Source organism: Leptonotus elevatus, chromosome 19 (genome assembly GCF_054856555.1).
Source record: "Leptonotus elevatus isolate MCC_2025b chromosome 19, RoL_Lele_1.0, whole genome shotgun sequence".
Lineage (NCBI taxonomy): Eukaryota > Metazoa > Chordata > Actinopteri > Syngnathiformes > Syngnathidae > Leptonotus > Leptonotus elevatus.
The window spans coordinates 14,461,084-14,486,931 of record NC_141257.1 but is presented as its reverse complement, the minus strand read 5'-3'; the positions used below and the strand labels follow the sequence as shown (position 1 = coordinate 14,486,931).

The following is a 25,848-nucleotide window of genomic DNA, read 5'->3' as shown; positions in this document are numbered from 1 at the left end:
TAATTGCTGCCAGGGAATTCCCGCCTGCCATGCTCCCATCCACACCTTTCATGTGCTGGCCAGCGAGCAGGGAAGGAGAAAAAAAAAACATGAACTTCTGCTATTGTAATTCAGCGAATGATCAAGTGTGCTGGTGGCTCACTCATCCAGATCCCCCGATGGATATTTGCTGCCTGAGAAAACGGGAGAAACCCCAAGGGCTCCTTTAGAGTGAGGAATGGGGTTGTCAATAGCGAGCCTCAAGAGTTGATTACGTGCTGCATACATCAACAAGCAGGTGCCACTGAATTTACTGCTTGAATTAAAGAGATAATAGCGCACAGTTTTTGCTCAGCCTTATATTTGCAACACAGGCATGGCAATGGTTTTAATGCAGTGGTTTGACAAAGGGCAAGACAAAGCCATTGATTGTTTTGTCCAACCGCTAATATTGCTTAGTATACATTTAGAATACACAACAGGCATCACACACAGAAAATACTACAGAGACATACAGAGGTCACTTCTGCGCAGGGATTTAAGGTAGAGCGGGGGTGGGGGGGCAAGGGGACAGTGATTCATATCTCCTCCCCCCTTCTTAGCAGTGATGACATCACTAAATCTGGACAGGGCTGTTTTGCTTCGTCTGCACAATCCAATTGGTCTAGATGAGATCAGAACGGGGTATGTGTACATATTTACGTGGGTGGGTGTTTTTAAAAGTGGGAGGACCCTCATAAATACTGGGAGACAACCAGCATGAGACCGGAGGGAAACGGTCTTATTGCTTTCACAACAAGCTAATTCTGCTTTAGCAACCGACCAAAAAACATTGGTGTTACTGCTAAAGGGGAATTTTACTTTATTACAACTTTGGTTTCTTATCTACAAGTCTTAAACACCAAGCAGAACAGTCTGGTTCAGTTTTTTGTACCGTTTCCATTGTGAAGGGACAAAATATACAACCAGGACCAGAGGTGGCAAATCCAGATCCAGAAAGTAAAAACCATGCCACAGTTTGGCTTTAGCTCCATGTGCTAGCTAGCTATCTCCTTAGCAGGTAAATGAGCACCCGGGGAGCTAGCTAGGATGCTCGCTAGCTAGCATCTGGGGCTAAAGCCTAATTATGACAGGGTTTTTACTTTCTGGACTTGGATTTGCCACCTCTGACCTGGACTTCTTTTCAAGCACTTTTTCAGTATTCAATATAGTCCAGTTTAAGATGGATATATACGTGTGTAATTTAAGAATATAATTGGATAGGGAGAAAGAGCTGAAAGGAATGTGGCAAAGTGTACTTTATGCTGTCTGCAAGTAAACCCCACTCCATCGCAGGTTCTGTTTTGGTCTTTATTTTGAGGTGTAATGCAACTTTCAACCTCTAGTCAGCAGCACACTATTGTGTTTGACTATGGGTGCACTCGAAAGAAGAAGAGAAAACAGTAAGTATTTCAAACTCAGTTTTGTTTGTGCTAAAGAAATTAGAAAGAAATTACCGAATGTGTCAATCCTCTTTCATCCTGCGTGTTACACCTACAGAAAGCATATATGCTGTATGTTAATTATATAATGTACATCTTTGGGCATGATTATTGATGTATATTGTGAGATCTGTGGTAATAAGTTTGTTTTAGAAAGTGTCTGTATTGCTGTATTTTATAGTGTGGTTAAAGACCTAAAAAAAAAAAAAAAAAGGTCTGCCATAAATGCTATTTAAAAACCTGCACGGGGAATATTTAAATGGGGATTTTATTTATCACAGATTTCACATTTTGGCAAGGGTGGTTCCTTCCAAATGGAGGGGGGTTCACTGTAATGTCAGAACCTATCACTGTCCTATGTCAACACTCTTTTTATCTTTGCTGTGTCACGCTATCGACACGATGGAAACGTAGGCCTAATCAGGATTTACTCATTCAAATCTGTTTGTAGTGAAACAAACTGAAGTGGACTGCGTCATGGAAACGTAGCTTTAGCAGTAATGACATTGCACTGAATAAAAATCCTTTTAGTAGATTGAAATTTGCAGATGAAATAACGTCATTGTTATCCAGTTAGTATTTGAATTTCTGGATATAAAAATAAACAGTACCAGAGCTAATGGGATATTTTAAGACTGAGATCGCCTTTCAAAAAAATGATTAGGGATTTTTTATTTTATTTTTTATGGAAGTGGTGTCCTATTTGTGCTTTCATTGAGAAGGTGTTTGACTGAATTCTGTTATTATCATTTGCTTCAAGAAAACTGTAGTTCTATATTTCTGCACTAATATTGTAGTTTGATCTAAAATTAATAAAGATAAGTATTCATCCTATGTATTTTGCAATAGACTATTTTGTTTTGGATGACAATTAAGACGGAAGATGTATTACACAGGGATCATTCTTAAACTAGTATTAACCTCTTGCACATAAAACCAACGTAGACACTTTTCTGCGTAAGTATTAAGATGTAACTTACTCTACAGTACAGAACAGACATGCATTGTATTTGTCGAACGGGATCTCGGCTGACAACTTGGCGTCTCCCATTTCTATACATACATTGTTGGACAGTATGAATTGTGACAATTCATGGGTCCGACAGAACAGGTACTTTAGGACTGCACAGTGAAAACAACCTTCAGTCTTGCTGCAATCAACAGTTAACTGTCAACTTGGCCTTTTCACACACAAAAAATGCTTAGCTCACCAATGACAGTAGCTGTAGAATCTGTTTCTTGTTCAATTATTAATCCATCAACGTATCGAGTGTGCATCATTTTTTCACTGAAAATTGAAAACAGGCTCAAGTTACAGACCCTCCAATGAGAATATCCACAGATCCACATGGTGCAGGGCTAAGTTGGTAACAAAAATGTTACTGTTTCATAATCAACTCATTGAGTGCCATTGACGACTGTTGACGTCAAAAATCTATTTTTACTGGGCTGGCAGAGAATGAGTTAAAAACAACACACACACATTAATCCTTGGTTGTTTCAGTATCTGTACGTATTCCTCACTGGAAAGGTCCTGAACCAAAACTCTTATCCCACTGAGAACACTGCTGCTCTAACTGGTCCAGCAGTTTGTCCACAGAGTCCTCTTTGTTCTCCAGTTTCAAGTACCGTCTCCCTATGCCCAGGTCTAGCTGAGGCCAGCTTTGGTGAGTGTGCTCCTCCGTGACATCCACAACCTGTCCGGGAATGTTAATGCAAACTTGTGAAAGAGGTTCTTTTCTCGTAACTGCTTGTTCGGTTTTTACCATGGACAAAGGAGTTTGAGCCATGTAAGGTTTAGTCCTGTAACTCATACTATGGCAGCGTCGAGGTTGAGCTGCCGGAATGTCCACGTCGTCCACCCCCAGGGTGGACATGGAGCTGGCAGACATCAGGCAGTTATTGAGCTTTACAAGCGGGGTGTTGAATTCGGTATTAAAGCTCAACTCGGTTTCAAACTGTGCGTTGAAGTCCACCTGGCTGGAGTTACAAGAGGATGAATTGGTGGAAGCCGGAGGCGCTGACTCTTGATGATGGAGAGCCTCCGTTTGCAGGACCGCCTGCTGGTAGACGCCTTCCACGTCCGCACGTCTCGTTTGCAACAGAGGTTCGGAACTTGCCAGCTGCTGCCGACAGAAGCTGTTGAGCTGGGCAGCCGGCAAACTGCTCACCCAGTGATGTTTGGACATGGAGTTGGCGACTGCCATTTCTTGAAGGTCCGCCGACGGCACGGCGGCAGACACCGAGCAGATGACGCTGCGCATCTGAGCCAGCAGCATCTGAGTCTCTCGGTCACGGTTCTCATACAAGACCGTATTGGCACAGATGAGGATGAAGAGTCCCACCCCCATGATGACAGGACCCAGCAGCTTCATCCGCTCGCAGTGGGTCATGCTGATTGATGACAGAAAGCTCTTCGCTCCCAGACTCCAATTCCCCCGTGGTTCAGAAACATGATTTCCCTCCGCCGATCCCAGAATGGACAAACGTGACATTCGGTATCCTGCCACCGCCAGAGCAGTGCCCACCATGACCACAATGACCCCAAGCACCAGGAAAGCTCCGGCAATCGAACGTAGGCGAAGCTTGCCTTGGATCACGCCGTCCTTCTTCTTTCGGCCCCGTAAGGTAAAGCGAGGCTTTCGCCGGCGGGAGGGTGACGATATTGTGACGCCTCTGGTGTTTTGGGTCTTCATGGTGTGGGTCACTCTAGAGCTTTGCTCCAGGTGATACCCAGTCAGAGCCCTTTGGAAGCAGGAGGAAAAACACCACTTAGAATAACAGTATGGAAATAAAACATTCTACATTCAATTACCATGTGTAAGGGTGGATTGACTATAGGGTGACACCTGAATAGTTCAAGCCAAGACACACTCATTTGAAAAACATTTCATGATGCATTTCATGCTGACAGCATCTGCAGCATGAAATAAATAAATATGAGAGCAGAGCCTTTATTTTTTTATTGATTTTTTTTTTTTGATATTTATTTCTATTTATATATTTATTTTTGTTCGGGCGATTAAAATTTGTATTTGTTATTAATCGCATGACTTCAATAGTTAAAGGATCTTTGTGCAGTTTGTCACTTTTTTACTCTTGACTGCCACCTCTGGCCCAAAGCATAACTGAGCACCTGTGTCAGGCTCGTTCATGGCGGCGTGCGAGTACGTGCACAATCTTAAAGCGACAGCCACAGTTGACAAACGAAGACATGACTTCTAATGAAGTAAGAAAAACTCCACCCCTCCCCAAAAAAACTGTGGAGTCGGAGGGTCTGCACACTCTACTATAAAGGGAAGATAAAAGCTGATAGGTGCAGTCAGAGTAAAACAATCAGGGCTCTTCGTACTCATCTGGGCATTGGTGGAGCATGCATGATTCAGAAAAAGCTTTAGCATGACCTTTTTAAACGGCACAATGCACCTTTAAAACATTTTTTAGTGCCGTTAAAGGAACTTCAACTCAAAATTACCGCCCTAATTTTTTCAGTTTTATTTATTTATTTATTCATTTATTTAGGCATTTTTGGTCCTCCATATTACAGAGGTCCATTTCTTTCTTTTTTTTTTGCTCTCATGTACCACAGTTCAGATATGCATCTTGACAACACAAAGAGAAGAAGAAAAAAACATATGGAACCTTATTTTCTTCAGATCAAAATCAGACCTCTTTCAAATGTGGATAAAAAACACTTATCAGATCTGTGCAAATGCAAGAGCATCTTAGGCATACAGATCCTCCAAAACTAAAATACAATCACTATGCACAGATTGCACACTGCAAAAAAAAAAAAAAGCCATAAGAATAATACATCATGTAAGGTACCGTGAACACACCAATAAACTATTTTTAAAATTACGCACACTAAAGTTTAGGGATCTGGTAGATTTTAAAACTGGACAAATAATGTATAAGGCAAATAATAAAATGCAATGTACAAAAATTATTTACAGAGAGAGAGAGGGGGGTAATTTTGAGAGGGGAATTGAAATTTAAACAATATTATGCTCGCACTTAACTCAAAAGTATGTGCATTTCGATCTATGGAGTGGTTTTGGGGAATGGTCGTGAGGGAAACTTTAAAAGAAGTACAAATATTTGTAAATTTAAGAAATTGTATAAAAAAAGTCATTTTTGCTAAATATACTAGGTAGGAATAATAAAAAAAAAAGTGGTTGAAAGTAAAAATTTGTTAAGGCATTTATGAATAATGAGTTAAAGTAATAAGTGAGGTAAAATCGGGATAGGACTAGATAAGCAGGTGCTTCATCCTATTCCATTTCAAACAGTAAGTCTTTTTTTGTAAATTAATTTCTTTGGAAGTCATTACTATTATTTATGGAAAACGAAAACAGTTAAATTTCATCCTTGTTTTGTGGAATAACTTAAATGTCTCTGTTTGTTATTTGTTTTTGGCACAATTGTGACATTATGCTCTTTTGTTTTATATTCATTTTTAAAGTTCAAAATAAAGTTGAGTAAATCTTGGAAAAAAGGTCATCTTTTGGTGAGGTAAGGCATCAACTGTTCGGTTTCCTTTTCTACTTATTGTACTTATTATACTTGTCAGTAACTGACATTTCCCTTATTGCCACCAGGTGGCAGAAAGCTCTATTATAATTGAGCAACTCATTGAAAAAAGCTCCAATGCATTAGTCGGCACTCGCAGCCCAAGTTCGGCATGCGGACGGTATGGATGCATGGTTAAGAACCACTTGTTTAGACATTTCAGGTATGAACTTATAGCCACCCCTATTCGAGTCATGGTTTCACCCTGGCCACCCCAATGAAAAATTTCTGGCTACGCCCCTGGATAAACAGATATACGCTGGCCTGCACAGACAATCAATCACAGCAGATGAGACATGCAGACAAAATGTTGTGTAAAACTGTTACACCTTCATAAAATAGCCAATTTATATTAATTTAAGTTATGAGGTAACGTAAACATTTTGGGATCATGTGGAGTGAGTTGGTCATTATTGTCATTATCATTACCAGCTATTTCAGATCTAAAGTTTTTCGTTTCAACATTTTCATAAGCGTCATAAAGTAAACCGTATCATCTGTGGCTTGATTTATTTCTTTTTTATAAAGTAGCGTACTATAGACGAATGGATGGAAGAGGGACGTCTGCTGTCGCTCGCTGCTGCAATTCAATCATGAATTTTTCACGGGGATTTATTTTGTTTTGAATTTGTCACGTAGTCTGCAAGGGAACAGTGCTCAACTGTTCGCAGTGAGAATCACAAATGAGACATTCCAATCTTGAGTCATGGAGGCAGCAATCTGTCCTAAATGAAATTATTCTGATACTTTGCTCAATGACAGACCTTTCAAAGGACTTGTGTGTGCCTTGTATACAATCTCAGTTCACTTTCATTAGCACTCAGTAAAGAAGAAGAAAACTCATCTCACTCATCTGTAATTGTCAGATATTTAATATTTTATATTTAAAATGTGCTAGTTTGTACAAACAAAAATGTCCCCTCTGCTTGTTCGTCACAATGCCACGCGTTGCATCATCAATTTGATCTTGACAAATCCCATCTCATGTAGTCTGTACACAAAAGAGCAGTATAGCAAGATCAATTTGTCATTTTTTTTGCCCGTTCTGTAATATTTCAGGAAGTCATGACCGATAGGGTCCATCAGTCTTATGTGCAACCTCTACGGACAATTGGATGCTATGGAGAGTGAAATTGAATTGGAACAGTAGCTAGGAAATGACTGATGGTATCTCATAAGAACTCGAAAACTGCCATCACGGGTCAGTACCGTAAACCGAGGATCATGATGAGTATAAAAAGATGAGATGTGGGAGGTGCACCTGCAATGCTACTCATCTTCGCATATGCCCTCATTGACATTAATGCCGTTTGTTTTACTGGGTTCAGGTTTCTCTAATGGTTAATGGTGGTTTTACACTTACAGGACCATTAAAGAATGTTAAAGTGTATCTTAAAACATTGCCTTTACAATTAATAAAAGGCAGTGATATAGCTCAGCCCTTCTTTTTTTTTTTATATTATTTGCTATTCAGAAAATGGTTTCTAAATCCTAACAAATCAGACCACATCGTAATCCTGGAGGTTCCAATTTATGTAGGGCAAAATAAATAAAAATGGTAATGATTTGCAACCTGCAGTGAGCTGACAACAATAACTTGGTGGATGGAGTATTTGGTTTTATATATATATATATATATATATATATATATATATATATATATATATACACACACATTTAGGGGTAACTGTAATTAAACATATTGGATGATAAAAAACAATACAGTATACAAGTCCATAGCAACTCTGATTCTAATCTGTCATGTTTCAATTCTGTGGGGGTTGGGTTTTTCTTTGGTATGGGTGTTCTCCTTTTTTTTTGTCTGTGGTTGGTGTTTTTGTCATGTGTTCCTGGTTTCTTCCCTTGTCTCATTATGTCTAACCGCGTCCACCTGTGTGTGTCTTCCCTTTCCCAGGTGTGTCTCATTAGTGTTAAGTGTATTTAGTCTGCTGTTTGCCCAGTCAAGGTGGGTGCATTGTCTATGTTATGTGTGGAAGTTCGTGTGTCAAATCCTCACCACTGCCAAGTCGTCTTAGTCACAGCCAAGTCGTCTTCGTCGCAGCAAAGTCGTCTTTGTCACACGTCACAGCCAAGTCGTCTTTGTTACAAGTCACAGCCAAGTCGTCCTCGTCGCAGACAAATCATCTTTGCCACAGCCAAGTAGCCATTGTCACGGTCAAGTCGTCTTCGTCACAGCCAAGTTGTCTTCGTCACACGTCACAGCCAAGTCGTCCTCGTCCTAGCCAAGTCGCCATTGTCACAGCCAAGTCGTCTTCGTCACAGCCAAGTTGTCTTCGTCACACGTCACAGCCAAATCGTCTTCGTCACAGCCAAGTCGCCCTCGTCACAGCCAAGAAGTCATAGCCCCAGCCAAGTCATATCCACTCCACAGCAAGTCAAGGCAAATCAGGTCCTGGCACGTCACGCTCGTTCCAGTCATGGCGACCAGTCTACTCACGTCCTGTCCAGTCATGATGACCAGTCACGTCCAGTCATGGTTGTTCGTTGCTCACCTTTCTCTCTATGGTTAATTAAAGTACCACGCATTGCACTTGATCCTGTTTCCCTGCATTTGGGTCCACCATCCCCCATCCACTCACTTTCCAATATGACAGAATCCGAGTCACAGCTCCAATTAAAACATTTTTTGAAGGGAACATTCACCGGTCCTTTTATCTTTAATGCTTGCAATAATATACTAGCAGTAACAACCAAAGTACTGCATTTTCTCAGTTGAACTACTTACAAGATACCAGAAAGATTGCGTACACTGTGGCGGAGCCTTTTGCTGCTGAATGCGGAGGAAGGTCTAATCCATCATCCGTCAATCCACTTTATTTCTATAGCACATTTTATAGACAAGCATTTCCAAAGTGCTGCACATTGAGATCCGCACACTATCATACACATAAAATCTAGTAAATACCAATTATAAAAAATTAAAAACAGTCAATAAAATACTAAAATACAATAAGTAAAATAAAAAAATAAATACATTAAAACAATAAATAAAAAAAATAAAATAAAATAAATAATAATAAAATGTCTACTGTATTGAATCATACACGCCAAAGAGGTCTAATCCTGTTTCCATTTAGGCATCATTGCGTCATGATAGTCGGAACGCTACACTGGAACTGAGGAATTCTGAACTCATTCAAGCCACTTAACATACCAAAGTCACCCATTTTCCTGTGGTTCTTTACCACACTCGTTCCACGTTAATCACCAGTGAAAATCATTATTGTGCAACTCCTTGAACGGTTCCAAATGTTCCCGCTCTGTGGGAAGCTTGTAAATGCAACTTGGTATCCACCAAAGAGGAAAAAGGCATTCTGTACAGTATTAGGGATAAACAGTGTAGAAAAAGGATGGATGGATGTTTAACAATTATGGCCTAAAAGTCATTTTCATACAAATATATATTACTTATGACTTACCTACATATGATGATATTTTGATACCCTTCATTAGTATAAAATTTTTAAAAATCTATTCCATATGAAAACATTTGGTGGTAAGAAAGCTTAAGAAGTGCTAACGTTGTATTTTAGAGCCACTGTTTTAAAATCTATTTTACTTTCCTCAGTTATGTTTCCTCAAGAAAAAAAAGTTCTCTTACTTTGGCCAACAGCTTCCATGTCCTCTCTGGCCACTCATCACAGCATTCGACGTACATCTTCAAGTGCTCATTACTGTTTCAGTCTTATTGTTAACAGTTGTTAACTTCCAGTCACACTTGTTTGAGCATTAAGAATGTTCAATTAAAACATTGCTCCTACAAGTCAATAAATGGTTCATGATGCTTGAACATACGGACGATTGAAATTCTAATGGAGCCTTAAGGAAGTATTGTTTTGGAAGTAGACCGATTGTAGTGGTTCGCAATTGAGAAGTCCCAAGTTTGATTTTATGCTTAGGACCTCGTCTTTGAAGTTTGCATTCACTACCCTGTGCCAAAACACACATTAGGGTTCATTAAAGACTTGAAAAAGCTTCGCTGGCCAATCAAGGGATAGGAATCTTATCAAAATAACCATGCATGTATTTTACTTCTTGCCCACATCGACTGAACAGCATTTACTTTTTCATGAGGAAGTGATATTATATTATATCAGTGTTTAGTGGTTCACTTATTGTGGATTCACTCTATCGCGGATTTTTATTTGGGTCTATTTATGCTATTTTTGGCCTTTAATATAATATTAATATTTGAGTAAATAAAATCAGCTCTTTCTTACATTTAACGCACTCTATTACATTTTTAAACAAAATATAGAATATTTGGTAAATTAAGAAACGTGTACCATGAGTTTCAAAAAGTCATGATGAATAAAGAACGGAGAACGTGAAACAGGAAACGGAAATACAGAGCAGCCTTCCAAATTAAAAGCATGGATTAAAAAACAAGATATAATTAAACATTTCTAAATTACTTGAAGCCCTTTTGTATTGAATTTAATTATTTGCACTTTACTGTATTCCTTAAAAAAAAGTTGTACAGCCTCATATTTTCATTGGGACTTTTTTTATGGCCTCCGGATTATTTGTTTCATCTTATTTATTGATTTTTCTTAAGAGCATATTGAAAAAAATATAATAGCCATTATTTGCTATATATAGTTGGGATATACATGTCGTTTTTAAAAATATATATATTTTTAATTTGTAATTTTAATTTATTTAAAATTTAAAAAAAAATATGTATCATAAGTACTAATAGTATCGGCACTTGGTGAGTACTGAAGAGTTGGGTATAGGTATCGAACATCCCTACAAGAAAGTTAATTGAAGGCAATTAACTTCAACAAGGCTGCTGTTTACGCAACTCAGCAAGAAGAGCTCATTAAGGTGACAGACAGTATTGAAGTTTTGTTGTTTTTTTATGACCTCTACTTTGCGGAAATTCACCTTTCACAAGTGGGCGTGGAACGTATTATCCCCGCGAAAAGTGAGGGAACACTTGTATAATTATTTATGAAAGAATCTAATATCAGACAATATAATTGACGCTGTGTGTTCCTAATATTGCTAACTGATTGCTCAACTAACAAACAAAAAAAAGTGTATTTGTATTTCTTTTTTTAAGATTTCTGTATGACCTGGTGCTAATATAGCTCACGGACCAGTGATATATAGTATTGAATTAGTTTAACACAGTGTTTCCCAATTTTTATTAAGCTACGGCACGTACCTATATTTAGTTTTTTTGTTTTTATTGGAAAAGTCTCTACCAAACAAAAATGTCACCAAAAAAAGTCCATAGAGTGGTTAATTGTGTGCCTATTGCATAGTGAACGAGCATCTAATTATTCTGCCTGTCACTATCGCTGGAATAGAGAGATGACCAAAGATACATTATTTGTAATTAAAAAATAATGTTTTTTGGGCCAATTTAGTGTAATTGGATGATTTTCTAGGGGACACTTGATGATCCCTAATTCTATACACGCATGTTGGATTGGAGTCGAACCAAATTCTCAGAACTGTGAGGCAGACGTGTTAATCACGACAGAAGCGTATCAAAATAATGAGTTGTGTCGTCTGCGTGATTTGGACTTCCTTTGAAAGCATATCAAACATTAACGTCATTTCCCTGATATGTGTACCATTGTTTTTCACATATTAAAAATAAAAATCACTGATTCATACTGCTTGTCTGCTACATGTTTTCTGCAGGAAAGCAGGAAGCTGTTGGCCATCTCGCCTGCGGAGCCACCAGTTGAAGATTCGTGGTGGGGGGAAAACGCAAACCATACACAGTAGAGATGATCAGGCGAACGCAACTTATGTTAAATAAATCACTGTTGCCTTTTAAAAACTACATGCAGCATCTTTACTGGTCGAGCCGATGTGCGGTGATGTGCGCTGCTGCAGTCCTTACCACATACTGACATCAATTAAACATTATCATAAAGCAAAGCCAGATGCCGCATGGAAGCCTCTCAGCATGCAGACCAACCTGAGGGAGTCACATTCAACAGTCCACTTCTGCAAACTTGCCTGTGTTGCCAATTTCCCGCTGCAGCCTGCTCATAGTTTGAGGACACACGAGATCCTGGTCATCAAGAACGCGGATCGTCTCGCACGGAAGGCGTCGAATCCAATTGGAGAGGACAGCATAGGACGCGGAGTTGGCTCCTGCATCTCCTCCGCAGTGCGCGACGCTGAGTTTTTCTCATCCCGAGGAGGCTGACGTTCAGCAGGGAGCCGCTTCTCAAGTCTGGCTGCTTTGCTGCCGCGCTTCCATCAAGCCAGCTGAAACTAATGCAGCCCTTCACAATAAAAGCAACCGATGGAAAAGGGGCTTATTAAAATAAAATAAAAAAAGATGAGGAAAATCATGTGAAAACAGTGAAAATTACATTTTAACGGAATTAATGTTCTACTAAAGCCTATTGACGAACATCCGAGTATTTATACAAATGTTTCCTATACACAGTGTAAACTAACAGTGTATTGCATTGTCTATATTGTTTGTAGCATACAAACCACGCAGATTTTTATAGCAGTCAAACGACATCTCATCACATTTTGAACTCGAAATAATCCTCATAAATCAAATTACAACGAAAAGTCAAATGCTTTTGAATTGGGGGGTTAGAGCCCCTTTGACTTGTGACATGAAATTGTCAATATGGTGGAGCTTCGTGGTAGCCAAGATGGCCACCCCTTGTCTCTCTGGCCACTCCCACATCCAGGAGAAATGTTTTAATCAGCCATTTCATTGCCATTTTCACATGGATGCAGTATTCTAAGACCCCTTGAAGTATAGCTTGTATTAAATCCTCTTTTTTTTTTTTTTATAGATATCGTCACCCTCTTAAAATAATTGCCTAAGTCATTTTTTTGGTATTATTATTATTTTAGTTTTTGCCTAAATCATCTCCTCATGATACAAATGGTTCTTTTTTTGGTGTGTTTCCTGAAAATTCGTAAAAAAAAAAAAATAATTTAGCCGATTGTTATAAGAAGGCGGCGATATACACTTTATTTGAATGCAAACGCTAAAAAAAAAAAAAAAAAAATACTTTCTTTCACACCATATTAACAAGGTTATTATAGTTAACAAAAACTAACATAATACCTAAAACTGGAAGAAAAAAAATCCTCAATGAAATAAAAATGAAAATGCTTAATATTTAAATTAAAAAAAAATTACAATTACAATTTTAAAAAACTAACTGAAACTACATCTTGCGTTTTAAAACTAACTATAATCATAGCTAGCAAAAATGTCCTTCATTTTCATCTTTGTCAATATGATACATGAGCTTTTGGGGTCATTTTAAATGTATTTAATTCAGAATTCTGTACATCCGTACAGTAGACAGAAGGTCAAACTGTTGTTTGAGAACTGTAGTTTATTTTATTTTATTACACAATGCTATTACTTAGGGACATTTTTTTTCTCTTACACTCAATAAACTGTCTATATTTTTTTTTTAACTAAATCTAATACAACTCAATTAAAACAAAGCAAAAACGAATACATTTGCTCTAAAAACTAATAAAATGTAACCAAATTTTAAAAATTAAATTAAAAGTAACTACAATGAAAAATCCAAAACTATTATAATCCTGCCTATTAACTGATATTTGAGAATTTGGCTCATCATGTGAAACTGATGTTGATTTAGCATGTGAGAAGACACATATCACATTTTAAAACAGTTTCCAGGTCTTAATAACGGATTTAATTTGTATTTTAACACGATTTAAAAACTGCAGCATTCATATTTTAACAGATTTTTTTAGGTGACTGCTGAAAAAACTATTCACTACTCAATTCGCTACTCTGGCACCATCTTGTGGCATATTGGCTTCAAGGAAATGTTTAATTCATTGTAGGAGTTTCTTGTAGACATACGTTTTGGGTTGCCGCCATCTTGTAGCATCTATAAGCAATTATAAACCTATTTACAGAGGCATCAGTTACTTGCAGATTTTCACGATTTGTGGCAGGGTTCGGACACTATGTATTATGTGTTTATATTAGGGAAACATAGTATCACTCTTCCAAACAATATACTGCTCAAATACAAATCTTATTTGAATTTGAATTTCCATCTTAAATAAAAAAACAACAACATTAATTCAATTAAGGGATAATTTGTTTTCCCCATTGTCATCAATCCATCCATCTATTTCCCAATGTGCTGTCAATAAAATTTAAATATAAAGTCCCCATCCCAAATGATAACACTCAGTTTTGATTGGCGTATCTTCTTTCCAAGTAGCTGGTCAAGGTACATACACATTAGCACAACTTCCCAACATAATGACTCTGGCAGGTGCCACAGAGAGATGATTGCTACCTATTGCATCACATGTTGTACAGTGACGTTTACAAGCCCAGAGAGTGGAGATGAATAGAAAACATTCTATTTTCTTCACAAACATTTCCTTTCTTGGATCGACCCATGGTTTAGCTAACTGTTCGTTTTTTTGTATGTTCTTCTTTTTAAATTATGTGGCACCGTAAATGTTGTTACCCATGCACAAGAACTAGTACAGATTGCCAGAAAGCATCAAAAAAAACAAAAAAGTCCTCATTAATTAAAAAATAATAATCTTCACACTAATGAACCACTAGAAGGATGGAAAGTATTTGGATACGATCAAAAGCATCTCATGAACTGTCCAATATGATAGAAAATGTGCTGATGCAAAGGCTGCATAGCTAGTGAAGTGTCAATATTTTTTTAAGTGTGTAAACAATCTGGCCATACTCAGTTAAATGTTGAAAATGTTAAAGCAGAATGCCTGAAGGAGAGGAAAACAATGTGAATCAATGCAATTTATAATTCTACACACACACACACACAAAATCCCTTAAATAGAAAAGTCTACTTCTTTCATAACTACATTATTGGCCAAATTACAGTACATGTTGCCTGGATTACATATGTAAAAATAAATAAATAAATAAACAATAATTGATTGCATGCAGTCAGCCAGTCGAGCTTTGCATGTCTCCATCATACTCACACATAGCATTGTCACAGTGTTGATATCTCCAAATAAAACTCGATTGAATATTCATCACGTATTATTTATGTGTATTGTTTTTCTCTCTTTAATGCTCCAGTGAGTCAAATTCCCTTCGTTGTGGACAAAATATATATATATACATTTTTTAAAGGTTTATGAAGGCATGATGACACTTATTCATTGCAAATGTTCAACTTTTGATTTAAAATGTACAATTTTACTGTAACAATCTTTGGGGGTTGGGTTGCGGGTTGGCTAGTTTCCGACGGTATGGACGGGCCCTGAAGGCATCACAGAAACAGCTCCATACTTGGCCTAATTATTTCAACAACGTTACAATACTTTTTTTAAATTGTGTAAAATGGTACGTTTACAAAGCAAGAGTTCATGACCTTCAGTATCTATATTGGCTACTACTGAGCATAACATTTTTTCATTAAAATCTTTTTATGAACTGTATGCATGGATACTCGCATTACGACGGATATACGTCATACGTAACGTGTACGTAAGTGGCGACGCACTGTAACATATTATTATAATATAATTATAGTTAATGATTGAGTGTAAAACACTTCATACACAAATATAAATCACTTAAATGAAACACGTTGAGTACGGTGGTAGCACAAGCGTGCCTGACAACCTTGAAATGTTAGATGTCGAGGACCGTATTCCGGATCCATTTAGAGAAACGACTATTTGTCACCATCTAGTGGTTTGAAACCGCTACGACTTTCACAAAAAAAAATGTTGTTTAACAAATGCGTTACTGCGTTTCTTTATTTTATTTGGAGCTGCGGAAGACACCACCAACCACCATTGGTTCATTTTTACTAATTTATTTTTTACAACAGTTTTCTTACCAGCCACCGCCAGGATTATTTATGACCGTTTTAATGTATATGAAACAAGAATGTTGTTCCACAACGCGTTTGTTAATACAATAAAGTTGAGGTGGGCAGGGAGGGAGGTAATTTATCTTTTTGTTCTCTTTTTTTTTTTAAATGTCAAACCAAAGTGTGAGTAATCCCATACAGTTAGTGATGAATAAATATGGTGCATTTCATGTATCACACTACAATATTTGAAGCATGTCAAATATTTATAACGAGTGCAAAGAGCTTTTCTAATACAGTACATAAAGAATGGGAGAAATGAATAAGCCACATGATGAAAATGACACATGGATGATATATAAATGTATTTTGATAGTTGAATCAATCAGTAAAGTGAGTAACAAAGGAATGCATTGAAGAAAGGAATTTTATTGAATCATTTACAAAATAAAAAAAAAGCTAAAAGCCTGTTTGCTTGTTTACAAAGTCTATAAAAGAGAATTGTACTTCTCCCCATTAGTTTAACTGTCTGAACTTTGTTCACCCTCAACCTCTTCTTCAGTCGGCTCTTCAGTGTTTTTGTTCAGAGGGTCTCTGAGTGCCATCAGTTCTTTTAGCTTCATATAGGGCTCACACTCTCCAGCAAAATGGTTTCTCTAAGAGAATGATACAGCGCAGAAATTCTTATCCATCCATTACTGCTAAACAGGATATGTAAACTTACAAGTACAACTTTATATTGAAAACCCACCTGCAGACAGAGACGGAGTAAACCTTTACCTCCATCTTGCATCTGCAAGGATGTCAGGAACTGAGGTAGAGACAGCTCGGTTATCCTGTTTCCTACACAAACACATGTACACGGCATCAACACTACTTTATCTAGTCTCAACCTAAAACAATATAATCACATTCATATGTATAGCTCAAATTCTCAGGGTTTTTTTGTGTGGCCACCACCATTGCGACCATATTTTTTTACAAATAATTGTTTTTTAAATTATTATTGATTTATTTGTATTTGTATTTTTTTACAAAGATTATTTTAATTATTTATTTATTTTGTTTGTTTTATAAATAATTATTTTTAAATTATTGTTTATTTATTTTTGTATTTTATTTTATTTTTACAAATAAATGTTTTTTATTATTATTATTAATTTTTTTAGGTTGGCGGTTTTTTGTTTGTTTGTTTTTTACAATATAATTGTTTTTTAAATTAATTATTTATTTTAATTTAAATATTATTTTTATTTATTTTTAGGAGTAATAGTTATGGGAGAAATAATTATGTTTAACCACAAGTCAAAAGCAAAACTGCTCAAATTTTCATTGAATAATTTTGACAAAATCTTTATTTATGATAACTTTTGTCGCATTCAAGTTATTTCATGAACAGAGGGGTACTAACAATTTTGTCCATGTGTGCACATACTGACCTGCCAGGTTGAGGGAGACGAGAGTCGTGTTTCCAGGCAGAACGAGCTCTCCATCCTTGTGCTGCACGGATTCATTCAGGAGGGGGCTCGCCATCTCCAGTGGCTTTTTGTGCTGATGAGTAAGGAAGGCACACAAATGCGTATTGAATATAATAAATCATTTGAAACAACCGGTGTACTAAATTGTCCAACAATATGATGTTCTTGGTACCTCCTGATCAGACACATGGTTTTTTTCTTCCGTGTCCGGACCTTCAGCTGCAACACATTAAAGGAAACATTGGTGGAAATTAATCGTAAATTAATTAAAACATGCCCTGTGAATGGCTGGGACCAGTTCAGGGCGTACCCCGCCTCTTGCGCAAAGTCAGCTGGGATAGGCTCCAGCATACCCGCGACCCTAGTGAGGATAAGCAGTACAGAGAATGGATGGATGGATAATTAAAACCCAAGTGTTCATGAGTAATAAAAGTTATTACATTTCTTAAGACACTTTTGGTCTTTGGCTGGAGCTCGTTTCCCATCCGGTTTAGATGATTCCTATAATAAATGATAAGCAGATTAGTTGGTGTTAAATACACAAACATGATAAAGAATAGCATTCACAGTCAATTTTGTTAAGTACTTTAGACTCTAAAATGAAAGCAAAATTACACTAGTAAAATTTAGTCAAAATCTCTCCTTGCAAAATTTACTTAGAATTTCTGAGTGTAAATTATTATTATTATTATTATTATTATTATTATTATTATTGTTATTATTATTATTTGATCAAAAAACACTAAAATACTTTTGAGTAAAATTAACTGAATATTTTACTCTCTTCCAAGTATAAATTTTACTCTGTTTAGAGTGGGGTTGTAACTCTTAATTCATGCAGTCTATTTTGCATCATACCCGTTTCTTAGTAGTATTTTTGTTCTCCCCTTTATTGGAGTTCAGTGAAGCGTTGCCGGCTAAAGATGGCAGTTGATCACTGGACAGCTTGGCAGCACAAGATTGGTCAACATCCACCGTCGCTGACGACTGAAAAATAATGTAAATAAGCATTTATATTGTTATGTTTACATGTCCTGTGCAATTTCTTTATTCATGGGAGTCATGAGTCATATTTGAACAAAATCCACTGCTTTTGAATGCTATTTTTGAGCACGTGTCACTGAGTGTTCGTGATTCTGAAACCTCATTTCAATTATATGCCGATTATTTACTCATTCAAATTCAGAAAGGTTGATACCATTCTTTTCTGTGGTGTATCAAATTTAGAAAACATTTATTATTTTTCATTTTACAGGGAATTTAATGTTTACAGAAAAAACTCTAATTTAACTGTAAGAATTTTCCTGTACCGTTTGTTTGGTGTACTGTAATCACAGAGCCGTATAGAGAGAGAGTTTGGCCAACTCGGCTTCGGCAGGGTAACAAGATGGCGTCCATATGTCATGTGACCAGCAGTTGACTAATTACGCTGATTGGTCACGCTGTTATTGGTCAACTTCTGGTCACATGACAAATGGACGCCATCTTGTTACTCTGCTGAAACCGAGTTTGCCAAACTTTCTCCATAGATCTGTGTAATCCAGTGTTTTACTGCCACCTAGTGGTCGTTATAATGCAGTGAAATAAGATTGTGATGCTGTTTGTTTGCGACACAATTACATGCACAGTACCGTTCGTAAAGGTTTTGTGATAACAACTGTCTGTCCCTTAAAAATACTTTTCTTATTTCCATTATTTCTAATGAGGGAAAACAGTTTTAAAACAGTATAAGTCAACTATATTCCCCAGAAGCACTTACAGAATGTCTTTTTTCCAGAAGTAGTTTCCTCCTCTGCACAACTTCTTCATGTGTAAGCACAACTTCACCAAAAACCTGATCATTGCAGGAGTTATTTAAATACATTCGACTTAACATTTGATCTCATGTCAGTAGCTACCGTGGCCAGTTGTGTAGCTCCTGAGTCTCCAATGTGATTGTTGGAAAGTGAGAGGAACAGCAAAGTACGATTGAACCGCAGGCCCTGAGACAACAAAACGGGATGAGAAAACAAATCAGCAATCATGACTGGCATCCACATAGCAGTGCATTCTTATGGGAAGTCAACCTTAAATATTTTTTTGATAATACCATGTTTTATGTGACCTCGCTAGTCTAAATATGACATTCTGATTAATATTACATTTGTCGAGTATGAGTTATGCAGCAAAATCCAGACGTTTTTATCCATCTCAGGGGGCGGCCATTTTGCCACTTCCTTTGGAGTGAAAATTATATCAGTTTCTCAGGTCTCATGTAGCAACCAATCACAGCACAGCTTCAGAAAACAGGTGATCTGTGATTGGTCATTGCCGGCAACTGTGATGTAATTTTCACTCGACAGCAAGGGACAAAATGGCCGCCTTCTAAAATTGATCAAAACTGCTGGATTTTGCTGCTTAACTCAGATTCCACAAATATAATAGTAACCAAAATACCATATTTAGACTAGAGAGGCTGCATAGAACATATTATTGTCAAAAAAATATTTTTGGGGTTGACTTCGCTGGGGCAATGAATACAATTAAAACAGCAGGGGTGCCAAAATTGAACCCCGTGGAACACCATTTGACAATGGGACACAGAACGACCAAGGTTAACACAAAAAGTTCTGTCTGCCAAATAGGATCTGTACCACCCTACAGCGCTACTACTAATGCCCACCTGGTGCTGCAAATGACCTAACAGAAAACTGTGTTCCGTATCAAATGCTGCAGTCAGATCCAACAAAACAAGACACACAGTTTCCCGTGTCATTAGCCAGAAAGATACCATTAAAAATTCAGAATAGGGCTGATTCTATGCATCATATTAAAACCTGTAAAACGTCCATTCCGTGTCATTACATTTGCAATATGTCCAGCGCCGACATCGCCAATATGGTTAAACGAGAGGTTGAGTGAGGTGAGGTTCCAATTTGCAGATGTGCTGGTTGAGAGACCGGCCCCAAGAAGACTTGCGCCCTCGTCTTCAATTCGGTTGTTGCGCAGGTTCAATTGAGTGAGGCTTGAAACAAAAGAAATACACCAAGATGAAACAGTGATGTTTGGAGTGTGTGTGTGTGTGTGTGTGTGTAGATGTCAGGGCTATTTCTGAAAAAGTGTACTCACGCACTTCCTTCACAAAACAGAAGGTGGTGGTTGTTATCTACCAGAGGATTGCCCTCTAATGTAATAATTCTATCAAAATAAAAGGATGGATTGATGAAGTCATGTTGTAGAGAATTAATTATTAACATTCAAAACAGAGAGGGACAAAAACAAAGACTACGTTTCACTCACCTGAGGCTCATGCACACACATATTGCATTTACGAGGGTGACAACCATTGGCTCCGTCAATCCGGCCTGCCAAAAACTAACACAACCATAGACAATTGAACACAGTTAGTGACTGTGAGTATGGTGCAATGTTTCTCTCGCTACCCTCAAATGACTTACAAAACGCTCTGAAGCGTAGACGAGGAAGAAATTATTTTGCTCAGAACTCGGATGATTGGTTCATCTACTGTCCATCCTGTGAACAATACCAAGAGGATACGCATTATTTCTTGCCACAGTGATCTGATGGGAAAATTATATACTACTGAAGAATATGATTATGATTGTTGCAAACTCTAATCTGTGTGATGAGTGCCAGTCCTCCTTACCAAAGATCTTTATGCTCGATGTGCTATAAGGGTCTCCATTCTCTAGCTCCACTTGGAGTTGTGGCTTAAACACATCACGTGCAGGCTTTTTGTGCGACTGCCTGCCACCTGACAATTAGAAACGCTATTTCAATTTCTTAAGTAAAGAACTTCACATCAGTTATTTGCAGGAAAACTAATCGTTATTCACTGTATTTATGCTTAGGCCGAAGCAATAAAATTATTACTTTGCTGCCATCTTTTGGCATCTTGGTGTCAATGAACTATGTTGAAGAAAAGGAGTAAAGTATTACTTTTCCACCAACCTGTGGCATCTATATGCTATTGTAAAGTGAGGTTTTGTTGGTGGTTAATAGAACACGCTTTATAGGATGAGAAAGCAGGATTGATACGGATTTATTTCGAGAAACAACGCTGTTTTCGTCACACACGCAGCGACAACACTTGATCAGCTGACCAACACTAACCAATCAGGAGCTAGCAAACTTTAGGTAAATGCAAGTCAATTTAGCTACTTGTATATACAAATAAAAAACTAAAATACAAAATTGGATAAAGGTGTAAATTATTCTAGAAATATAAATGTATAAGTAAATACATACATTTTAACAAATCAACTTAAATCTTACTAATTTCTGAACCTTATACTTATACTTTGTGGGGAAGAAGCATGACGTCAGTTGTACATAAGCGGCAGCCCAAAAATGCACAAATAAATACGTACAACCCCCCTCCCCCCCATCCCCCCCAAAATACAATCTAAACTATTAAGCATTTAAACGTGGTCTAAAATGCAATATTAGTGGTCAATCATTACATAAGGAAAATTACTGTCAGAGGTGAGAGAGAGTAACGCCGAGTTGTTTTGTGCATTTTGGGTGTCTATGTCACTTGAAATGTATATGTAAATAGAGTCCAAAAATCGACATGCTCCATTGTAGTTACCAGTGACTTGGCTCGTTTTTATTATACAGCACTTGTGTTTACCTGTGGTGGTTTCTTGGCTGGAGGAGCTGGATTTGGGCTTCAGTGTTGGGATATCTTTTATATCCAAAAGAGCACAGAGGCCAGGGAAGTCAGTCATCACATTGCCAGAACACTCATAGTCGTCTGAGAGAGAGAGTTGGGAGCATTTAAAGCCTATTTGTCAGAGGACTTGGGAAGAATGAGTTTCTCTAATTGCCACTCACCAAAGGTTCGAGTGGCTGCTGTTTCAACTGAAGATGCTCCTATGGCACAACAGACCAGAGATTTCTTTTTTTTAATGCTGAAAATAACTGTATCTATCCATCCATCCATCCATCCATCCATCCATCCATCTATCTATCTATTTATCTATCTATCTATCTATCTATCTATCTATCTATCTATCTATCTATCTATCTATCTATCTATCTATCTATCTATCTATCTATCTATCTATCTATCTATCTATCTATCTATCTATCTATCTATCTAATCTATCTAATCTATCTAATCTATCTACCTGTTTGTATCGGCGACGACTCTTCAGGTTCAGAACTTTTCTCGGACTTGTCTTTAGCTGGTTTCTTTCTCGCCATGTTTGTCCCTTAAAACGTTGCTAGGGAAGCCTTAATTAGGTTGCTATGGCAACACTGCATTGAAGCATCGCGAGACCTTGTCAACCGCACGTAAACGGTCCGAGACAAAAAAACAACAACTTCGTTAACCGAGGGAACTGCGTTTTATAATAAACTTCCCCCAACCTGACTTGACAAATAAATTATAAACAATTGAAAAGGTGCAATAAAACAAATACTGTATTTATTATTACCGAGATGCGCTCTTCTCGTGTCCGCGTGTGTCAATGAAATCTCACAATATGAAAGTCGATTTTAAATTACATGCAGTAATTTGTCATCATCAGCAGACTGCAATAAAACAATGTAGCATATCCTATTTAACTGTAGAATTGAGTGTATTTGAAAAAGTGACAAAATATTGTTGGTCTATTGAAGTTGTTACTGTTTTTTAGTGTCAAGTTATCCTTTAAATATAAATATTTTGTCTAGTTTATCTGTGTTTGTCTATTAAACTTGTGTGACTCATCTAATTTGATGTTCTCAAAATTAATTTGCTATTGATTAAACAATGTGGCTAATCTTTTTGAGGTTATGATTCTGATTAATAGTTTTACATATAAACAACCTCTTGAAAAAAATAACTAACTACAGTATTAAAATGTAGCAATGCGTCTGCGACATTGAAGCAAAAAAAAAATAATAATAATAATAACACAGCATACAGCGTATTCACAATAATGTAGTGCTTTTATTAAAAACAAAAAAACAAACAAATATAAAACAAAAAGTAAAAACCAACAGCATATTTCCATGACTTAAGAATTATAATTACAAACTTTTAACGAGTGGGAGAGGTTTTTGACAAACTGTACACGTCACAAAATGTCAGCCAATCTGCCATTTACAATGCTTGCATCTTATTTTGTGATTGTCTAAAAATAACTAAAGAAATCACACAAAACACACAAATACAAGTACAAGCATCATACAATGACCGCTATCACAAAATGGAACCATTTCCTATTTGAAAGAGAGAGAAAATAACAACAGGAACGTGATAATGGTCTGACAGGTTCATTTTTGTTTTTATCACTTCTCAAAAATATTATAACATTTTTATGTTGGCTAGCTTTTTTAGTGTTCAACACTTTGCAGCAAAAACAAAAACAAGGAGTACACTCCACCTTTATAAAAGCAATATTATTATTAACAATATTCAGTGGCAAGGGTGTTGCTGTGTCACTGCCGTGCCCCAAATGCCTTCTTGTGTTCGTTTTGACATTCTTCTCGCTCATGAACATTTACATGAATTTTATTTATAGGCAACAAAACTTAACTTATGCTTCTATGTTGTCAGGGAAGTTATGGTGAGATTAAAGACAAAAAAAGTATTTTCCTCCAAGTTTTAAGTGTCTTCATAATAGCAATACAAAGCAATTCAAACATTAGCATTATAATAATCGCAATACATTTAGGGCTGAGTCCTGTACAGTACAATAATAAACAAAATCATTTTTTAAGATATTGCTTTAGGAGAAACCCCTCAATGTAAAGCATGTCTATATACACAACTTGGCACTGTACAGCTTAACCGTTTCCATTCTCCATCCACAGTGTCATTTTAATGGATTCTTTGTCAGTTTGCATCGGGACACTAGCTTGTCCCTTTTACGCAGTCATTTGAGAGAGAGAGAGAGAGAGAGAGGGGGGGGTCTCACCAGATACCACCAATTATTTTCAAACATTCTCCATGGCAACAAGGAACAAAGAGACAAAAGTTCATTCCCCTCCCAATATACAGTATACACTTGTCTCAGAATATAAGAAAATATGACCGTCACGATACATTATATGTTAAGCATTGTTTTCCATAGTTTTCTTAAAACTGTTAATTGCCATTAAGCCCTTGTTTTTTCTCTCATATTTTTCTGTTAAAAAAAAAAGAAATCTTGAGGAAATTGTGTAGACTATAGATACACAGAAAAACAGGCAGTCAGAGAGCACTGCTGAGTAAGGCGTTACAGTTCAAGCCAGTGTCCCTCCCACCTGATTTAGTTAAGCTGGTGAATCCATCATTTGAAAAGCTGACCGTCTCAGGGAGAGGAAAAAAACTGAAAATCAAAACCTCAACAATACACTTTGACAAAAAGCGCTCACGCAGTCTTCCCTCCCTCCCTTTGAAAACAAGCAAGCTTAGTCTACATGAGTAGGCTGACTAGAGTAGAACAGGTAAAAGATAATAGACTTGCTTTTTTTCCCACACTGCATCATCAAGTACTGTTTTAGTGTGTTTTTAATACAGATACAATACACAGAGCTTCACTATTATCCATGGTACAAAAGTGCAGTCTACCCAACCTTTTTTTCTCACGAGCAGCATCTTACACCTCAACTACTTTTACTTCCATTCCAAAAATTACACCCCCTCATTGGATGCACTGACATTGCAGCATAGTATCAAAAGGGGGAGCAGTTCTCCAGCATTCTCAACTGCACTGACTGAGCGATAGCCATCTTCCAGTCAGTGTGCTACGTAGTACCAAATGTGTGGGCTTTTTGTCCTATGTCCTAAAAACACTCCTTGAAAATGCTATTGACAAAGTCGGTGCTTCCAAACCCCCTCCAACCATCTCAAGAATTGAGATGATAAAGTCCTGGAAGAGGTAAAGATGCATTATGGTCTGGAAGGGTTTGGATAGCCAACTAGACTAATTTCCTTTCTTATCATCTCCCGTGAAAGGGCGCCGGTTTGCCTGGCATGTTGAAATGTTACTTTCTGCAAACAAAATCACCAAATCCAAGTGTCCGTCGCCGTAGGCGCCGCCCTGCACCTTCCTCCAGGAGATAAGTGACATCTACGGCTGTTGGAAGAACACAAAAAGGGGACGCTTAAGAGCTTTGACAGAAATAGCTGAAAGGTGAGGTCAGATATCAAAGAAATATCTTTAGGAAGGGCTCTCCTAGAAATGGATGATGTTAATCCACAAAAAGATCACTGCCTGTTGGCATTGTGACACGTTTGTCAAGGGAAACATAAAAAAAAAGTTCTGAAATCACCACTTTGGAGACAGATGGGTTCCGGGTGTTGGGGTATTATTTTGGGTAGGGTGGTTATTCTTTGCAAGATGAAGGCTCCCTGCTATACTGTTGTTATTTCTAATAATTAAATGCAAATTAAACATGTTAGCTCCTCAATCAGATTTTGGCCATGCTTTGTCAGCAAAGTGATTCTTGCAGACACATCAAATTGAACAAGGTGCTTTGGTGTATTGGGATTCATTGAGTTGATGCAAACGTTTTTTATTATGGTATAAA

The 25,848-nt window shown here is 37.3% G+C and overlaps 3 protein-coding genes across 4 annotated transcripts in view; all 3 read right to left on the bottom strand.

Moving 5' to 3' along the window:
- Nucleotides 1-323: 323 nt before the first annotated feature.
- Nucleotides 324-12,636, bottom strand: tmem200b (transmembrane protein 200B). Of its 2 annotated transcripts, XM_086061962.1 has the most exons (3): nt 12,398-12,636; nt 12,036-12,307; nt 324-4,205 (listed from the first exon to the last, which is right to left on the bottom strand). In XM_086061962.1, the coding sequence occupies exon 3, from the start codon at nt 4,154-4,156 to the stop codon at nt 2,981-2,983; it is 1,176 nt and encodes a 391-aa protein (XP_085918088.1). In that variant the 5' UTR covers nt 4,157-4,205; nt 12,036-12,307; nt 12,398-12,636; the 3' UTR covers nt 324-2,980. The 2 variants fall into 2 exon arrangements, with proteins under 2 accessions (XP_085918088.1, XP_085918089.1); XM_086061963.1 differs by having other exon boundaries at nt 11,995-12,636.
- A 3,714-nt stretch (nt 12,637-16,350) lies between these two features.
- Nucleotides 16,351-22,581, bottom strand: lrrc71 (leucine rich repeat containing 71). The gene is made up of 17 exons (XM_086063044.1): nt 22,476-22,581; nt 22,180-22,218; nt 21,977-22,099; nt 20,990-21,097; nt 20,781-20,856; nt 20,623-20,697; nt 20,452-20,520; nt 20,188-20,347; nt 19,242-19,325; nt 19,103-19,177; nt 18,202-18,330; nt 17,784-17,844; nt 17,654-17,704; nt 17,516-17,562; nt 17,305-17,416; nt 16,617-16,708; nt 16,351-16,521 (listed from the first exon to the last, which is right to left on the bottom strand). Exons 1-17 carry the CDS (start codon nt 22,549-22,551, stop codon nt 16,387-16,389), a joined length of 1,512 nt encoding a protein of 503 aa, XP_085919170.1. The 5' UTR covers nt 22,552-22,581; the 3' UTR covers nt 16,351-16,386.
- Nucleotides 22,582-23,261: 680 nt separating this feature from the next.
- Nucleotides 23,262-25,848, bottom strand: part of ash1l (ash1 (absent, small, or homeotic)-like (Drosophila)) — a 32,875-nt gene continuing 30,288 nt past the window's right edge. Inside the window, exon 27 of the mRNA XM_086062338.1 lies at nt 23,262-25,394. Within this exon, the coding sequence (XP_085918464.1) occupies nt 25,303-25,394 (92 nt within the window). The 3' untranslated portion in view covers nt 23,262-25,302. The remainder of the gene's footprint in view (nt 25,395-25,848) is intronic.

Excerpts from the sequence above, each read along its gene's own strand:
- tmem200b (XM_086061963.1), bottom strand. The coding sequence starts at position 4,156 with ATGAAGACCCAAAACACCAGAGGCGTCACAATATCGTCACCCTCCCGC.
- lrrc71 (XM_086063044.1), bottom strand. The coding sequence starts at position 22,551 with ATGGCGAGAAAGAAACCAGCTAAAGACAAGTCCGAGAAAAGTTCTGAA. Across the intron at positions 20,698-20,780 it reads TCTACGCTTCAGAGCGTTTT|TTTTTGGCAGGCCGGATTGA; the intron begins GTAAGTCATTTG and ends TGGTTGTGTTAG. Across the intron at positions 17,705-17,783 it reads CCAAAAGTGTCTTAAGAAAT|GGTCGCGGGTATGCTGGAGC; the intron begins GTAATAACTTTT and ends TATCCTCACTAG.